At 36.1% G+C, this 19826-nt stretch overlaps 1 protein-coding gene across 4 annotated transcripts in view; it reads right to left on the bottom strand.

Annotated features, from left to right (window-relative positions):
• MYO6 (myosin VI) overlaps positions 1 to 19826 on the bottom strand; it is a 96673-nt gene that overhangs the window by 39382 nt on the left and 37465 nt on the right. For all 4 annotated transcript variants that reach the window (XM_072332161.1, XM_072332162.1, XM_072332163.1 and 1 more), the window contains exons 6-12: positions 19118 to 19223; positions 17480 to 17535; positions 15017 to 15114; positions 14072 to 14236; positions 8346 to 8426; positions 5646 to 5826; positions 4057 to 4201 (exon numbers count right to left, since the gene is read on the bottom strand). In XM_072332161.1, coding sequence (XP_072188262.1) covers positions 4057 to 4201; positions 5646 to 5826; positions 8346 to 8426; positions 14072 to 14236; positions 15017 to 15114; positions 17480 to 17535; positions 19118 to 19223 — 832 coding nt within the window. The remainder of the gene's footprint in view (positions 1 to 4056; positions 4202 to 5645; positions 5827 to 8345; positions 8427 to 14071; positions 14237 to 15016; positions 15115 to 17479; positions 17536 to 19117; positions 19224 to 19826) is intronic.

Below are 19826 nucleotides of genomic sequence, written 5' to 3'. Positions count from 1 at the left end.
AATAACTCATCTGAACTATCCAGTCAATGGTTCAAGGTTTGAGGCTTGAGATGCGATACACACAGAACTGCTCTGTCGCCCTCCCCAGGCAGCTTTCTTTACACAAGAATATAGATAAGTAGATCAGAGAAGGAAAACACTACATAGCTTACCCATGTTGCAACATTTCCTTTAATTCCCAGGATTCACGAGAACTAAGTTAACTCATAATCACTATTTCTGTATTTTTGAAAGATGACACACCTGATGCAGAAACATGGGACTGATGGAGATAACTTTCTTTTGTGACCGATAAGACAGGGAACCAGATACTCTGTTCACTAAGGACACCTGAAGCTAGATTACATTAGATAGTAATTAGCTTTAACACACAATCTTGTCTTCCACTAAGGATCTCCTGACTTATCTTAGGGTAACAAGTAGTGACAGAAATCCTACCCTATAAATAGAAGGAAGATACCTTTACATTCCATTCTGATACATTTAAGAGATCAGAATGTTAATTCCCACGTGTCAGCAGCAGCCTATTGCATAATACATACAATAGACTAAAAGCACTCACACTTCCAATTCTTTTAACAATTCTGTCAAGTGTGTTAAACAACATAACAAATAGTTGTTATACTCCTAGAACACGTGCTTAATAAAATGGCCCTATTCTTCAAAAATATCATAATCTACCATCTTTGAAGTACAATTCCAAAGACTGCACAAAAGCCTATTGCTATCTGAAATTATCATAGTATGCAGCAGAAACTTGAGGAAAGAAAAATGTAACCCTGCAATGGTGGGGTTTTTTGCACAGTCACAGAACCACAAAATAATGCTGCAATTTCACTGAATCCGTAGGTACAGAACAGCGCTCTAACAGAACTGATGCTCAGAATGAGTGACTTTCCTCTGGTGAACTTTCCCTCCTTGAGTTCCTCCTTCCCCCTGGTCTGCTCACTGGCAAAACAGTCACTCTTCTCCTATTTCTTGTCTGAACAGAAAAAAGATGTATTTCTTTTCTTCCATTTCTTCTTCTCCCTCCTCCTCTATCCATCAGCTACTTGCAAAGAACGTGGAAGAAATTCTTCCAATTGCCTAGTAATCTGCAAAGTCAGTAAGAAAAAGCCTTGTTTAAGCCTTGTTCAAACTAATTTACTCCATAATGTTCCCAGAGATTCACAGAGTATGAGGCCTAGGAGAAAGCTCTCTCATGGGCTAGGTTTATGCTCTGGACAATTCCATGCAGTCTTCAAACATTTTTCAATACTTAATATGATTCAGTTTACTTATCCAGACCAAATGATCTGCAACTAAATATATGTCATTTGCCCACAGTAGTCACAAGTTAGGGGACAGAAAGAGCAGATGAAGCAATACCCAGGAGCCGCTGCTATTCAATCAGATTACCAGTTCACAAACAAAATGAAATAAACACTACCTAATAAAAAGTTTACTTAATTAAAGAATACTTCAGTACTATCACTACAGATGCACTCTGGTAGAAAATATCTTACTCCAAAAGGAGTATGAAGACTTGAAACGATGTCAGTAAAACATTTAATGCTGCAAATAATGCACTTTATGATGATGGAGCTCTGCTAGAAAGCCTCCATGGAAAGAGTGAAACTGAAGAACAGAGCAGAACAGTGCATTTACAGCTTATGAGGTGTACTGGACTTTGAACACAAACACATTATTTCTCTCTGCAAATATACTTTATGTGGATAACAAAGATAACAGCCAACAAGGTGATTATTAAGCTTTTTGGGGGAGACTAAAAAGGACACAAATCTAGTGCAACAGTCAAAACACCCTGGCAGGCCACTGCAGAGCAGTATTTAATAAAAACCACAGAGATAGCATTTAGCATCACTCTCCTACTGTTCTTTCTGGCTCCATTGTGCCCAGCAGAACAAAGCCTTTGTTATACTCCGAGCTCAGCAATTTCAGCTGAGCCATTTATTCACTGTGACCTACAAGGACTCACATGATCTGTTCTCACACAAAAAGTCCCCAAGAAAGAAAGCAAGCAATGAGTAGCTCTTTGGGTTGCTGAACAAAACACAACAATGTACTTGTCAAATTTCTAATACTGATAGCAATCAAATTGTTTCTAAATCACACTGCCATAGCAAAACCTGGTGGCTACTTAGTAAATATATGAAACAGTCCACTTAACTCTCCTTGTATACACAGTAAGTCATATGTGAAGAAGACACCATTATGCATTTATTAGCATATATTTGCTTTTAGCTGCACAAGTTCAGAAAAGGGTATAGACAGAGGCTTAGGGCATTCATCCTTTGAGATTGTTGAAGGAGTCTTCAGGTTTTTCTTTGCCTTCCACAAAACAAAACACTGGGGAAAACCAAGATCCGCTAGCACAAAAACACAGCTACTTGTGCTTGCAGGCTTTTGAAACAGTGCACTGCTAACTGTGCCCCAGGCTAATCAGAATAAATACACTGAACAGAAAATCTTTACAGGCATAAATTCAAGGTGAATTTGAAGTGGTAGCAAAAACTTTTTAAATGTATCAGAGTAAATCGGAATTATGCATAAACACTTCAAACACAATCAGACAGTAAAAACATCTGTTTGAGATGCCTTGATAAAGAAACCTTGCTTGATGGGGTCACTTGAGAAGTGGTGAGAGAAAAGCAATATTTGCGATTCACTTTACTTTAGTGCTTGATACATCCCACCAAACATTCTCAAAATGAAAAATAAAAGGCACAGTTTATCTATTTGCTTTGTGTACAAAATCCAAAAGCAATCTATTTCCAGACTGAGTCAACAGCTCACAAAAAGCACGTCCAGTGAGGTGCCATCAGAATCCATCATGGATGCGTTTTGTTCAAATCTCTCTGCTTAACACTTTCACTAATCCAGAATGACAAATTATGAGTGAGTATTTTCATTAAAACAGTCAGGTAATTCTGAATTAAGTAAGCAAGTAGGAAATAAAATTAGAAAGAAAACTATTTTTACCAACAGAAAACACGGTCTAAAATTCCACAAGACAGATTTTGCTAAAGAGAAATGTGTTAGTATACTTGGGAAAAATCAAAAATACAAATGTAAGATGGGGAATAATCAGATGAGCAGGGACTCAAAGAAATTTCAACAGTGGATCACAAGATGAATCAAGAAAAAAAAGTTACAAATCTCATTCCACCACGCATTCACGAGTAGCATCCATTGTGTATGACATATAACTATCTATAACTTCATCAGTAATACTGACAAAGGTTCTGCTGGGTTAATATATCAAAGACTGCTGTCTTTGAAAGACTTGCATCTTTCACTGGTAGACAGTAACAGGACAAGGGGAAATGTTTTTAAGCTCAAGGAGGGAAGGTTTAGATCAGATGACAGGATGATACTCTTTACACAGAGGGTGGTGAGGTGCTGGAATAGGCAGCCCAGAGACACCGTGCATGCTCCATCCCTGGAGGTGTTAAAAATGAAGTTGGATGGGGACCTGGGCAATCTGATCTAGTACCAGATCTGGAGGTTGGTGGTCTGGAACTTTATGTCCCTTGGAGCCCCTTCCAACCCACATCATTCTATGATTCTGTGATTCTATAAGGCACATTGACACAATAAAAATGGCTTTCATAGATTAAACCTTCTGGTATAACATACATAAGGCGGTATTTCTGACTCAGTGAAAGGAAAGCAATTTGATTGTCCCCCTGCATCAATACAAAGCTCTTGTGCACTCTTCCGATGAGTGAATGCTAATTAGTTTCCTAATTAAAACATCAATGCATTCAGCTAAACATAGGGCGGGCTTTCAATTTGCTCTAACCTGCTTAGCCCAGATTCAGGTTGACAGATTTCCTCAACTCCAGAAAAAAAAAAAAAAAAAAAAGAAAAGAAAAAAAGCAGCGTGTACTGAGATGACATGGTCATAAAACCAAACGTTGAAGCACACACTGCAGTTGCTCACAGCATCCCCCCCGCAGCGAGCTGCAGCTCGGCTCACAGCTTGCTTCTCATTGCTTTCCAGCCCCTCGGAGCCTCACTGCAGCTCCCCACGCCCGCCCGCCCGGCACTCACTTGATGACCGTTCCTTTGGCGCCCCCTGCCGTGGTGAGCATGACGCGCGTGGTCAGGCTGACGCGCAGGTCTTCCTCGTCCAGCCCCAGCAGCGCCGCGCAGCACTCCAGAGCCGGCTGGCTCCGCGCCTTCAGTGTGCAGCCCCCTGACAGCAACCACCACAGCTATATAAGAATTTACTCCAGAAAATGTGGGCTTGACTTTTCACATGCTGAGAAAAAGAACTATTCTGGTGCCCCTCCTCTGTGCTCTGACTTTCCACCCCTTCCCTTCTCTTTGTTTGCTGGTTTCCTGAAATTGCTTCTCCATTCACATTCTCACCGCTTTCACTCTGTCCCACCTTGCCTTATCCTTGCCAGTCCCAAATTCCGATCTCACAGCAGGCCCAAATATGGAAGCCGGCGTATAAGAGAGCCCATGAGACCACTTATCCTTCTCTACCCCCACATCCTCTCATCTTCACAAAGATGGCAAGATCATAAATAGAAACTGGGAAGGTTCTGATAAGACAGCCTCACAATGACAACCATTAAACAGTGAGAACAGGTTTCCTACAGAGGTTGTACAACTTTCTCTTTGGAGGTTTCCACATCTCCATGAACAATCCTAAGCTATGCAGTTTGAATTCCATGTTGGCCTCGATTTGACCAGGAAATGTTGGACAACAGATCCCTTCCCATCCAAAGGTTTCTGCAATTCTGTGGTGATTCTGCATTTGAAGGCTAATATCTGTATAATACACCTTTTTTAAATGTTCTTTGCTATAGCTTTTCTAAAAACTTTGGGACAAGCACAGTGATACACAAAGTAGGACTAAAAGGAACCAATCATGCTTTATCTTGCAACAGAAGATAAATATCTCCATGTTTGGGCTGTTTGGTTTGGTTTGTTTGTTTTTGACTGTGTTTTTTGTTGTGTTTTGTTTTGGGTTCTTGTTTGTTTTTTAACTACAGACATCTTTGTAATAAGTCTAGATCAGGAGTTTCTTTAGTGATCTGTGAACAACAGTTCTCAAGTTACAAAAGCCAATTTCAGTAGTATGGCAAGAATGGCCATTCCCAAAATAGAAGTTTCCCCTTCCTCAGCCTTCTTTGCTAGTAAGTACCAGCAACACTCATAGCAACTTGTTTTCTGAGTTAACATCTTAAAATGATGAAGTTTACATTTACCAAAAATTTTACTGCAACTTTTCTTCATCTCTCAAAAATATTAACCTAGCATTTGTGGAAGCCAAAGGACTTAGCAGCTTTCACTGGAGGTTTCACGGCTAACTTCAAGATTTTTCATGACATCAGCAAGAAGTTGGATTTATTTTATATATTATTACTAAAATTAAATAACAGTTTTGAGACACAAAATGTCTCTTCTTTATAGCAAACTTTGCACAAACAGTTCTTTGAACCATTTCAGTGAGAGCATTTGATGTACAGCTACAAAACTTGACGTCCAAATGGGATGATTTAAGGCTGAATTACCCTTTAATAGAAGGCAGCATTCTGAAGCAATAATTCACATGAAAAGGAATCATCTATAATCAAGAGCTATTTTCACTATTATTTTTACAGAAAACAATTTGTGTTTCTTCTAACCTGAAGTGCTCCCAGCTTCCTCAAAATCAATATTTCCAAGGTGAAGAACACCAGCCACTACTCGAAAAAGGTCAAGTTTTTCTGCATCATCCAGTCCAATCTTTTTCATTGCCGTGCACATTCTGTTGAAGTCTCCATGATCATCTAAGAGTGGATCCTTCAAGGACCCTGTCTTCAGATACTATAAAGAAACAAGATAGAGTAACAACAACAAAAATCAGCATAAGATATTAAAATATATGTAAACAATTATTTCCAGGCAAGAATAAATCATAACAAAATGCAATAAAAAGCATGCAAAACCCAAACTAAAAAGAGATTAGAACTCTTTGTACAGTACATGATTTAGGAGAACCCTGATTTGTTTTCACTTGTTGATACTTCAAGAGCATGAGCCTTAAAACTATAGTCTGTCTTCAGAAAGCAAATTCTTGAGAGTTTTAATAATGCAGGACAGGAAAATAGAGGACAGTCATTGGCAGAAAGGGAAATGTTTGACTAAGGAAGCTCTCAAAGTACTTCTATTGAGGAATATTTCTAGCCTTTAGCAACTGAAAGACAATGGAGGTCAGCGTGGTTTTGACAGGCCACGAGAAAGGGGTATAGGGCAAAAAAGAATTGGAAGTGTAAAGTATTGGAAGTTACTGGGAGTATCTGAACAGATTCATTTAGAGAAATATATTTGTTAATGTATGCTGGTGAATGAGAAACAGTAAAGTAGTTAGAAGTATACTACTGACTAAAAGAAGAGCTAGGTTTCAAAGTGTCAGTTTCACATTATGCTGGCAGTACTTCCTATTTTAAATACATCAGACCTGATTTTAATACTTGTTTTAAACAGTAGTGAAACATCCGCATGCAATCAAGAAGCTAACTGAACATGCATTAACTCATTTGAGTTTTCACAATCACTTGAAAATGTTTTCAGCTAAGAAGAACAAATGATTTAAGTAGAAGCTTTGTTAATGTCAAATAAGCTAACAATTATGTCAAAACCAAAACACCACATGCATCTGAAAAATTCACTTCACACAACATTTAGACACATTGATAAAATTAATCTACATGTTTTAATTATGTAAAATGATCACCTCATCTTCCTGATAAGGAAAACACAAAAATAATTTAAGTATTAATCAATTATTCCAGCTACTTTTGTTAAAATAAGCAATATTTTCATTAAATGACAGCAAATATAAATATCTGATTTCAAAAAAATAAACAATACAATGCATTTCCTGTTTAAGTGGCTAGATTAAGTTTTTATATAATTGAAATCTGAATCTATATTGCTCCTTCTAATTGACATCACTGTAATATACAGGTATTATAGCATCATATGTTCCACTATTTAATGGCTGATACCTATTTTCAAAATTACCCTATCAGGTTGTTATAGTTTTAAACAAACATTTCTTCCAAATTAAGTACTTCAAAGACATTTTATGACAGAACACCAAATTGTACATCTCATCTGGAACAGGAGCTGCACAAGTCCATCTTTGAGTAGCAATAGTACCTGAATGGTATTGTTTTATGCCTCCATAAATTGCCAACTTCACTACAAATCTTCATTTAAGACAAATTAGGCAAACTGTGGCAAAATCTCTCAACCCCCTCTTAGATTACACACTTAAAGAGCTAAATATCTACCAGCTTTGTGCCTCACACTATTATCAAATCAATACTTCTGTATCTCACTCTTCATCATCCCTGATTACAGAAAATAGCCTGCATTGAAGAAAAAGAAATTGGCATTACGTGCACAACGTTGCAACATATAAACACTATAAACCCAGAAGCAGACTTCACAATGTTGACTTAAGCAAGGGAAGTATCTATACGGCCTTTTTCACAGCTATGCACAAGCTATGTACAAGCTGAAATCGAAGTTCTCAATGGTAAGAGAGACTGTATGGTCACATGGGAGGGAAACTCTTGAGTCAGCTTCCACATGTAACTTCTTCCTCTGTTACTGAATCACAAGTATGGCTTTCTTTAAGCAAACTGTTATCTTCCAGCTATACAAATGAAAAGTTCTTATTTTAGGTATGAACGGATGAAAAGTATATTAGGGTAGAAGCATTTAAACTACCTCCAATTCACATAAAGAAATTAAATCTGATTTAATCATATAAGTGTCCTCAGGCAAACAAGCCCAAAAGGCTTAATCAATTTTTAAGAATGTAAAAGGAGATGAGAACACTTTTTTTCCTCCTGCTCCAAGTTCCACCCCCTTCTCCATCACGTCACTTTTTGTATGTCACAGTCCATAGCAAGGGACAACAAATAAAAGCAGTGTACGAGGAAGGGGTATTTGCTTAAAAATCCAGACTGTAAAAATGGCTTCAGAAGAAAATTACAATTTCTGAACCATTCCTGAAAGTATTTAGATTTTGAAAGAAAATGAGAAAAAGCCACGGGTCATTCTTTTGTTTTCTATGGAAGACATGCTGCATCATTAAGTGTTATATTACTGTAAGAATAAAAAACAAATGATTTTATGTACTGTTCCATTTGGAATTTTAAGATACACATTAACATATACTTTTAGTACTAAACTCCAAAACCTTTAGCAGTACCCATTAAGACCTATAAAGATGTGTAAAATGAACGTTTCATTCCACATTGTAAAAGTGTGATGATTTTCAACTCTGTGTGCACTGGTTAACACAAACTCCTTGAAGACACAAAACTTACCTCAGGACTCTTGCGATTCTGCAAAATCTGCTTGTCTGTTTCTTTGGTAGCAAAATACCTCGTACAGCCTCGATTTAAATACTGGAACAATAAAAAAGAAGAAAAACATACTTAAAGATAGGAGGGAGGAAAACATGCTGTCATCTATGCCTTGCTTTACATAGCTTGTTTCTATCATATAGCAATAATAATATAGCTATTCAAAAACATTTTCAAGCAATTAATTCTATTTTTTATATCTACAAAATCAGAGAAATGCAACAGTAACAAACGATTCCTATAATGGACTCTGGTATTACTTAAGAAAAGACCAAAAACCAGGAACCAAGAAAATACATTTCCTGGCCCATTTGTAATATCTAATTTTACTTCAGCAAAACTCATATGTAACATCAGATAAAATTCACAGTAATCTTTTTTTCCAGCAACATATAAGTTTTATATATTACAGTGAGGTGGTGAGAGAGGAAGGATCAAGGAAGCTTTGATAGTAGCTATAGCGTACTTTTATGGTCATTTTTTCTCATCAGAGATATATTTCTATAGATAGTCAAAGAGAAAACATAATAAAAACCATGTATAGTGTTAACCCAGTATAAATAGAAGTCTAAATCGGAATCTGGCTTCTGCTATCCATCTTCACATTGTACAGTAAAGGGAACAGGGCAAGCATTCAGATGAGTGGCACTTCTAGAAAAATGGAATCATCAGTTTTTTTCTCCTGAATGGTTCAACTGAAAACATGAACTCTGTCCAAAATTTTGGTGGGAGCTCTTTGTTTAAGGGAATTGAACTGATTTCTTGGTCTGCCCACAAACAAATAAGTTTTCAACTTCATGAACACAGATAATTTTTTGTTTTGATAAAAACTTATATACAGAAATCTAAAAAAAGAGCAGAAGAAAACTAAATGACAAATTTGATATTTAAAAACAAAAATTGACAAGTAAATGTTTCAAGTTGGCTTGCTCTTGAAATACCGAAAAGTTCTGTACATCAGCAAATAATGCAAAGCATGGTATAATTTAAATACAACAATATAATGCTGTATTACAGTATTAGTAAAGAGGTCCTAGAAACTGAGGGTGGGATGTAAAAAAAGGTCATGCTCAACAGACTGAAAAAATGAACCAGCATGGCATCCAATAATTCCCTGTGTCAAGAGATATTTAATCACAAGATAGCGGCTTTCGTTTGAAAGCTAAAACTTTGTGTAAATTTAAATCTAAGAGAAACTGTATTTTTAAGGCATGCAAATACATACCTTGAGAATATAACTTTTAACACCTAAATATCATTTAGATTTATGTTCTTTAAAATAAGGAAAAATAAAACAAAACAAACACATCCACACCTCTGAAGTTTAACACTCCACTATAACTTCCGTGACCCAATTATGATGCAACCTCAATTCTCTTTTGGCTATCAGGATCTGAAAAAAAATCAGCTTCTCATATTCATCACCTATGCTCTAGATACAGATTTACTGCAGAGCTTTACTTTACAATGCCACGTGGTGCAGTCAAAGCCGCCTGGATCAGCAACGTTCAGCACCTAGTGATTTTGAATCTCTTTAAAAACTTCTGCAGGGAAACCCAGAATATGAGCAACAAGGATGGCACACTTTTGTGCACGTGTTGTTCAGAGATGGGGCAGGTAAGAGCAAAGAGAGTAACCTACAACTCTTTGTAGTCCTTTGCATAGTAAATTAATGATGATGATCTTATGGAGAAGCACCCCCCATGAGCATTGCTGAAATCCAGGTAATAGTTCAGGCTGGTAAGCCAAATGCAGTTGCCTTGGTTCGTATCCCCAGAGAAAGCAAGCACTAGCACCAAGACAGCCAACTGCATAGGGAGGAGATGACAACAGATCACTTAAGTCAAGGGGAGGCATGGCAGCTGAGGGAACAAAAGAGAACTGAATCATCCTTTGTCTTTTAATACTGCTTCACTCCTATGTAAAGTGGGAATCACCTTAGATTTGAGATGGTCCTATTTTCAGATTAATACAATTAAGAGAAAACCGGCAGTGAGTAAAACATGCTTGTGTCATAGGGCCCTCACTGGTCCTAATTCAGACCTGGACTCTGATAGGCTACAAGCCATGTGCAAAATAAAGACAGTGAAGAAATATGTCTTTTAGGATGCAATATTCTAAGCAAGCTATTTAAGAATAGAATCTTTGTCTTGAATTTTTGGTGTTGCTTTTTCTGTTTGCTTGCTTTGCCAAGCCTCCAGAAGATTAACATTAATATCTAAACAATAATCAAACACCAAATGCTGGTTAGCATAGTATCTCTGCCTATGATTAGAAGTTTGATAGATGATATTTTCTCAGTAATTTCAACAAGACAGACGTGCAGTCAGCAAAAAATGATGTAAAACAGTAATCGAGGCATTATGATTCAGAGCCACATTTTACGACAAAAGTCTGGAACAGCAAATGTTTCAGTGAAAAATTTCAGTGAAGAACACTGAAAAAATAACCCTTACAAAAGCAGGAGAGATTTAGGAAGAAAAATTACCTTTTATGTTCTTTTTCTAAATATCTCCTATAAAGTGATATTTCATGCAAATATAGTACAATATGGCCAATAATTTTTAAGTATATTCATATTAATTTGCAGACAAAGATGTGTGAATACCAAAAAAGTGATCATAAATTTCCTTTTAACTAACGATAATCAACTGCAGAAAGTGAAAAAAAAAAAAGCAGAGTGGGCCTTTCACATGCAGCAAGAAGCACAGGGACGACTCATATACTAACAAATATTCCCAGCTGAAATGAGAGTACCTGCTGCAAATTTAGTACAAGCCCAAAAAATGATATTCAAGTCTGATAAGGCAGGTGTCACTGTAAGCTCTTTAGAGATGGAACAAACGCAGTCCTGCCTTCTGTACAGGCAGCCATGTTGTTCAGTACTCTACCGCACCAGCCTGATTTTAAGCAGGTAATAAGTGTGACCTTGATATCTATAATATCAGGTACTCTCATGAGCAGAGCTTTTGATTAAAACATTCCCAAGAGAGAGCATGTAGCATATTCAGTTACAGAATTAAAAATCTATTAACTACAAGAAATATGCATTAATGAAAAAGAGACTACTCAAAAATAGTTTCTGCTTAAAAACATTTAAAAAAATAGAATATTGAATGGAACAATTGGACAAAGTTCTGGATTTTGGGGAGTAAGATAGTCTAGTACAAAATGGATTATATGGAACTATCTTAGGTCTCACCTACATAACCACTACTTGGTTCAAAGGTATCAGGAACTTTGCATCCTTAAGGCTTCTGGCTTCACATTGAATTTTACTAAGTGCAGAGGACACCAGGTGAAGCAACAGATAAGCACAATTCAACAAGCTTTATTTAGAAAAATCAAGTCATAGAAACAAAAAAACCTATCAGTGTAGTAGCATAATGCTTTGTTAGCAGTATTCTTCGACCCACTTAAGCTAATAAAGATGACAGTCAATTGATTTATGTCCTTCTAATTCTACATGCTCTCCAGGTTTGTGTTACACAGACCTTACAAGCCCTGTGCAGCTATTTGCTCTGGGTACTTTAGAAATGCACAGTTCTGTTTCAGTGAGATTTCAAGTCAAGCATACCCCAAGAGACAATGGAAAGATGGAGACAAGTGACAGAACTTGAGCAAACAGCTAACTGAGGTCTACCAGTATGATTTGCTTTGTCAATATTCTTCTTTTCAACACAAGCCAACAAACTACATGATGATGTTTGTATATATTACAGCTCAAGAGTGTTTGTCAAAGAGGAAAAAAAAAAAACTAATATATTTATAAATCAATAATAAAATCGTAAGTCTCCACCTTACAAGTAAAATCAGTGATAGCAGTCTACAATGAGGAAAGGCTTAGAAATACCCCAAAAAACAGCAGCTTGCTTTGATGGGAAACAAAAGGGAAAAAAAAAAAAAAAAAAAAGAAAAAAAAAAATCAAGAAAACAATGAGAAACAGTTCCATAGTTGTACAGGTTGCATGTGGGTACAACTCTATTAGTTCATCAAGGAAAAAAATAAAAGAATGCAATAATCAAAGAGTAAAACACTGAAAAATTAATGAGAATTTAAAAATAAAGGAAGGAGGGTTGGAATCACACAAAAACAGGAGCAAAGATTTTAGACTGGGAAGAAGGGAAAAAAAAAGTAAAGGAAATCATAGAATTTGTCAAATGCTTTTGAATATAATTCAGTGACATCTGCAGAAAGTGAAGCTGAGTAGAAAGAAGGAAAGCTGGAACAAAAAGTTGAACTGAGGTAATAACACTATTTAGTGGAAAGATGGGAGGAGGAAAACTATGTAATGATAGCACAGAAAACCAGCCTGTTTGTGGAATTTCTGCTGGAAACATAACTCAAAATCAGGGTTAGGCAGAAAAAGCCACATGATCTCAGGAAAGGGGAAAAATGTCAAAAATAAAACATGGGGAGAAGAAGCAAAGGGAGTAGACAAATTAAAAGAACGGCCGCGCTGATTTGAATTAAAAGGTCAATACATAATATCCAATATCTCATCTTCAACCATGACCCGTATTTCACCCAAGGATTTTACTTTTCCTTTTTGAGCTGGGATGACAAAACAGGTCATAATTTACAAATATGGCAACATTACACACCACTTCACTCTCTTTTACATTCCTAGTTATTCCTGAAATTCTACTCTAGCTTTTTCTCTGCCACTGAACATTAAGCTAATGTTTTTAGAGAAGTACACAGAATTAATCGTATCTTATTTCCTTCCTGTTTAAGTTAATTTTCATGTAGGTATTGCTAAGAACACTATATTCAGTACTGACAGTATTTGTATTTTATTTTCTATTCCACGGCTGAGTGACTGAACCAGTAAATTGTTGAAAGACAGCAAAAACCCAGAAAAAATAAGTAGTCCTCAGGAAAGATTAAATTAGCAGATGAAAAACATATGGAAAAGCATACTTAATGAAGAGAAGTAATCCTGGGCAGAAGAGGTGAGCACAACCTTCAGGTTAAGTGGAGATAAAAGATTCAGCGCAAGGGATGGGCAAGTCTTATCATATAACCTCAAGTGAACAAGAATGGCAGAGGAGTACGAAGAGAAAAACAGGGAAACTGGGGAAATGCTAATGACAAATCTAGACAGTGGAGAAAGACAGAAACAGAACACAACAAAGTAGGAAAGACAAGTGATATGAAAGTACATGGATTTCAACAGGGAAGTACAACCAGCATGATTTGATCCTTGGTATGAAGTTTGAGATGATAATTTAAAGGACAGAATCTCAGAAGAAAAATATCACACCTTCTTTAATGCATGGTTGGAAGAGGAAGAAATAAAAGCAGTTTTCATCCAAGATTCCACAGAACAGTTGGATCACAATAAAAAAAAATTTACACCTTCCACTTCAGGAAAAGACAACAGCAAAATTGAGCAATTGGGTACGCAGTGGTACCTTACTGGAAAAAGCCAAGATTCCTCAGTTTTAAAACACAAAGGAAAACTATAGGAAGATATCCAATAAGAACAAAATGGCACACAGTCTTATGCCCAGATCAAATAGATTAAAAATAAAACAATAAAAAATAAAAAAGCTATTTTCTGAATTTTGTTGCAGAAAAGAGTTTTTCAAAGATAATAAACAGATACTTTAATAAGATCTATAAGAGAAGTTCATGAATGGCAGCAATGTAAAGCTTTACAACTGCTGACTCCGATACTTACCCTGAAGCTGTCAGGAGAGCTTAGATACAGTTTTTCTCTAATGTCTTCTGGAGCACCGGCACAAAGCCTGTAAAAGATGTGATAATTCCTCTCTTCTTTGCCTTGCACACAGATCCGAGATTTCTCCAGAAGATAATGTGATACGAATCCACCAACCACTGAGTTCTAGGAGGAAGAAATATTTTTCTAATTATTTGAGTGTTTTTTGACAATTTGACTGAGAGCTTTCCAACGTAAATTGTCTGATTGAGTGCACTTCAACTGACACTGACCCAAAGCTTAAAATATATTTGTAACTAATAGATACCAAGCTTAAAACAAGGAAGTTTCCTGTACCATAACTTCTCAGTGCATGTACTGTGCCTATGTACATTCCTCTTACCAGAAGGCTCTACTTCATAACCAAAAGGAAATTCTACATGCTTAAGTTACCCTATCTAAACTATATTCAAATAAAAATCTCCATAGGCTACACAGTGAGTAGAACTTCTGACCAAAAGAAAACCAAAAAACAACAGATCGATTTCAAGACTTTTTTCACATATATAATACTAATGTGAAGTCTCAACATTTCATACAAATACATAAAAATCAGAAATTCATATAAAATATTACAGCATTAAAATAAATGTATGGCAGTTGATATATATACGTAACTCATGCCTGTTCATGAATTAAAGGAATGCATAAGAGCAATTAAAGGTTGCCTTTTCCCCTTTGTGTGATGTTTGGATGGAGGCAGTTTTCCCACTGACTTGACACATTGTTTTCCAGCAGTGACACAGTACAGTGGCTTTCCTTTCACAGTGATAAATACAAATCAAATAGAGAAAGCAAGGACAGTAAGTATGTGATGTAAGATAAGTCTGTTTAACCTACTTCCAATCTAACATTTCCATTCTATTGCAAAAATCATCGCTATTATCTGTATCAAAACTCCAGTACCTTTTCATTGAAGTGAATTTCCACAAATTTTCCAAAACGACTGCTATTGTTGTTACGAATAGTTTTTGCATTTCCAAAGGCTTCCAGTAATGGATTTGCTGTTTATAAAAAACAAATATTTAAAGAAGTGTTAAAATGTGAATGATGAAGCACTAGTAGGAAAGGGAAAAATAAATTCATACTGATTATTCAGTTAGCTTATTGAGAATAAGGTGTGAAAATTAAAGGAAAAATATTACCTGTTATAAATAACTGATTTGGTATCAAATGAGTACAAATGGTACCGGATTTACAGTGGTGGAATTTACAATAAAGTGTTTAAATGTCACATCACATTGCAACATAATTGAATTAATACTGTAAGAAATTCAGAGACCATCACCAAAAATAATTCAGTGGTGTTCTTCTAACAGCAAGCAGATAAATAAATGATACATAAACTGTAAGATACAATACATGATTTGACATTTCCCAATGAGTTGCTGCTCATCAAATCTAAACTAACCATTTATCCCATGGACAAAAATGCCACTGAAATGCCACGCACGTTACATATTAGATTGATTGAAGAGGGGAGTGGGAAAGAGGATGCATTACAAAAGTTGTTTTCAAAACCACCTTAAAAATGCCCTTTCAGATTAGCTGGATTGGATTAATGATAGACTTTTGGTTTTTACTGGCTGCAGGTTTCAAGCACCTTAAAGAAAAACCCATACAGAAAGACCAGCAGCAATCTAATGTTTGGTTTATGTTTATACAAATCATGCATGGTTTAAGCAGTTTGAAAATGCTTAGTAGTTATGAAACACAAGGCTACTGACTGTATTTTGCTAACTCTGAAGATGAAAGAAAATCAATTTACTGAACTGCACTAACAGCAAACCAAATAAAATATCTGCAGGACATTTTAAGGCTTTTAACTAAAAAACATGCATTGGAAACTACGTGAGCAGAAACTCAGATCTAAAACTGACAACCATCTACAAATCTATTCCTACAACAATCGAACTCTAAGGGAACAACTACACTGGTCAGATGAATTAGGGAAGATAATACATTATTTGGTGGGACACCAGCATTAACTTTGTTTGGGGGTTTTTGTTCTGTTTTTAAAGCACAAGCTTTAAGCATATGCAAGAAAATCCAAGTCTCATTTTCATAACAATCTTACTAAGAGGCCCTGGTAACTGTTCATGTATCCAGATGCCTCATCTATTAATAGATTTGAAGAATGGCTTATGAATTTAAAAAATTGGCAGGAGTTCTTTCATATAGGATTAAGGTTCCTCTATTAATACAGATGCTGTAAGAACATTCATTGAAACGTGCTTCATAAAATTTAAAATTCGTCCATCGGATGCTGATTTAAAAAAAACAAACAACAACAAAAAAAAAAAACAACAGAAAAAACACTAAACAAATCACTTTTCTCAACATACCTTTGAGTATTTAATTACCCACTTGGGCCACTTTCTAGGTTCCTTTTACACACAGTGTTTTACACACAGTGAATTTCAGTAAGGAACTGGTTTAAGTAAACCAGTGTGCCCCCAGTGGCGCAGTGGTTTAAGCTGCTGCCTGCGGCACTGGAGGGCCCGGGTTCGAATCCCCCCTGTGGCGCAGGGGTAGAAGTGCCACTTCGCTACACAGAGGGCTCGAAACCCGGGAGTTGGACTCGATGATCTCTAAGGTCCCTTCCAACTCGCACGATACTATGATACTATGATATGATACTATGAACCTACAGCAGTAACAGACTAAAGACTATAGTACATCTCTTGAGTAATTCAGTGATTCAAATTCCATAAACAGAAATACTTAAAGTTTAAGAAAAAGACACTAAGAGTAATGAAATTCTGAAATGAATCTACAAGAAACTATAGAAGACTGAAGCTTTTTCAGAGTGGTTGGTTTTTGAGATGTGTGTGTCTTCTCAAACTTATTTCATGGTTAATCAAGAATTCCATGCAACATTGAAAAGGGTCAACCAAATAACCATAAAGAAATAAGTCTCTTTTGACCTTGTTCGGGAGCCTATTATAAAGACAGACACAATAAGGAAGAGATAAAAGTGTTAATCCAAATGACATGTCTTATGGCAAAAAAACATGAACTCTGAACTACATAATAAACCTCCCTCCTTTATCTGACTTCTCATGGTGAGAAGGAGGAATTACATCATCCTAATAGATATTAAGGAGAATGCAATCTTAGCGTTGTAGTCTAATACAACATAAAATCCAGTGTTGACTGTGTGACACTATGTTAAATAGAAGTAAGGCAAATCAGAAATTAAAGGATGTATTTTAAGAACTTAAGATCAAATTAAACTACCTAAATTACTCCACAGGAAGTCTGACAGTATTCTCATCCAAGCTGTTACTTACTGATAATTCAAATTAGAAAAGGATTTTATAACATATTTTAATTGAACCTTAAATTAAATTAGGCAAATTTCAATACCTTCTACAATTCTATCATCAATATCTTGTCCAGTACCATAGGATTCGGTCAAATATCTGTAAAGCAAGATAATTGCAAGTAAATGACAGAATTTTCTCATGAATTTCCTAAATTAAACACAAGTTCCATGCATATACGTTCTGCATTCACAGCCATCAATGTTAATAAAATGCCGAAGTGTAGATGGAAATATAGTAAATTGCAATGCGTAAGTAAGAATCAATTTAGCAATTGAAGAAAAAATTGAACACAAATTCAAAACACGCTCTTCAGTTGCACCTTTTTTGCTGCTCCCCCACTCCCAGCTCCCAAGTACAAGGCATGCTTCTGGAAATTTACAACTAAATCTGGGACACATTGTAAGCTGGTCTTGAAATAGAACCTTCCAAAAAAGTTCAGGAACATTAACAGAGCTGTATTGCTACCTTCTGCCTCCTGATGAGTACACAAGGAAAAAGCCTTCCTGTTTTAAAAACTCAATAACATTTTGTACACATGCTATGTGGGGGCAGTGGCAGAGACATGTAGCAGTGTTGACATTTGCCTGCCACGTAATCAGAACTTCCTCTGTTGAAAAACAGAAAAATAACATCCTTTGAGGACATTCCTCAGGGGATGCTCTCCCAGTGTGTGCTGTGTTTTGTGGGTTTTATAAGCAGGACAAAAGTTATGAGCTGTATTCTGTTAGAACCTTGCTGCAACTCCTACAGCTCTCCACTAAAGGTTATAGAGGGGCAGAGAACAGTGTGATGGAGAGATGGCCAGCTATGATGATTCTTCCTGGGATATAGAAGATAATACCACTACTATGTATATGATGCCAGGGAGAAGGCAATTAAAGATTTACACAGGGAAACCAGGTAAGGATGGGACAGAATGCATTTGAACTGCCTGCACTGTGCTTTCCTAGATAGTCAGGCCACTCGTATTAACTTCTTGAATTTAATGGAGCATTACTTTCCAGTTATAGTGTTCCAGAGTGATATAAAGCAGTTAAAGTATGACACAAATATGATCAAGATTATTAAAAACATCTAAGAGGAAGGCTGATCAGCAATATGACCCCCACATAGTTCAATATGCTTGATTCCGTATCTTGCATATGTGAGCATCAATAAATAAATAAATGAATCCCTTTATCAATATTTATTCAGCAAATTAGGGTTGAAGTATATTACAATTGAAATTGGCTCAGAAATTAAGAGTTAAAAAATACAGAACATCAAGCAAACTGAAGAAATAAAGACTGGGAAAACAATTGCACACTTATGGCAGAAACAAGGGTGTCTCGTAAGACAGTTAAAATGCCTAGCTTTCATTTTAATGACGACAATAGCAGACACATGATACCAAAACAACTGCATCATAAACCACAATAACTATATGATGTCACTACAAGTGAACTAAGGCTTCTGTAAATGTATAGCTATTGCCATATGTTCCATATGCCATCATGTCAGCACCTAAGTTTAACTCTGTGAATGTCATGAACTAAAGTGCATGTAGAAGCATACACATAACCTTCTGAATCAAGACAATGCTGTGCTACTGAGTACCTTTAATTAGCTCTGTCTGTATTTCAAACAAACACATCATAACAAGAGATTCACTGAACAACTCTGGCTCAAAAGTACAAACCTCAAAACAAATTTAGTGTTTTCTGTCTTGCCAGCTCCGGATTCTCCAGATACTATGATGGATTGACTCATCTTGAGAACTTTCATATCACGATATGCTTTATCAGCTTAAATGAAAGAATACATGAAACATGACAAAAATTATGCTTGCACCTCTCCTGAAACTTAAAATAAAAACTAAACAAATACAAACATGCAAACTCAGCATTTTCAAAGAAGTCTTTACAATTGAGCGCATTACAATTTATTGAAGTTTCTCTTTCAGTTACATGATAGCTGTCCACCCTCCAACACTGACACGTGATAGCTTGGACTCTTTGACAGCAAAAATTTACCAAACTCACCTAGGACAAAATAAAACAGAAAACATCCATCTAGAATTGAACATTTTCTGTCAAATGTGTTCACAAAACAGCCGAAAACCAGTTTTACTCTAACATAGTTTTAACTGGATGAGTAACACTTGTGACAAATCTTTTCTTAAGCGCAGTTACATTCAAAGTGATTTGTAATCAGGTTTGTACAAATAATAATATTTAAATGAGTTTTCTGCCTATAAAATAATCATACAAAAGGAAAATGTGCACGTGATTTGGCAATATAGCAAAAGACAAACGCAATCACTATATTTTGCCAGCTTTGTTTATGTCGTTCTTCCTTTATAAAATTGGATTATTTTTTATGATTGTAAATTATATTAAAACTGCTCA

This window comes from Excalfactoria chinensis, chromosome 3 (genome assembly GCF_039878825.1).
Source record: "Excalfactoria chinensis isolate bCotChi1 chromosome 3, bCotChi1.hap2, whole genome shotgun sequence".
Taxonomy (NCBI): domain Eukaryota; kingdom Metazoa; phylum Chordata; class Aves; order Galliformes; family Phasianidae; genus Excalfactoria; species Excalfactoria chinensis.
Note: the sequence above shows the minus strand (reverse complement) of the source record. Positions and strands in the feature narration are given on the sequence as shown.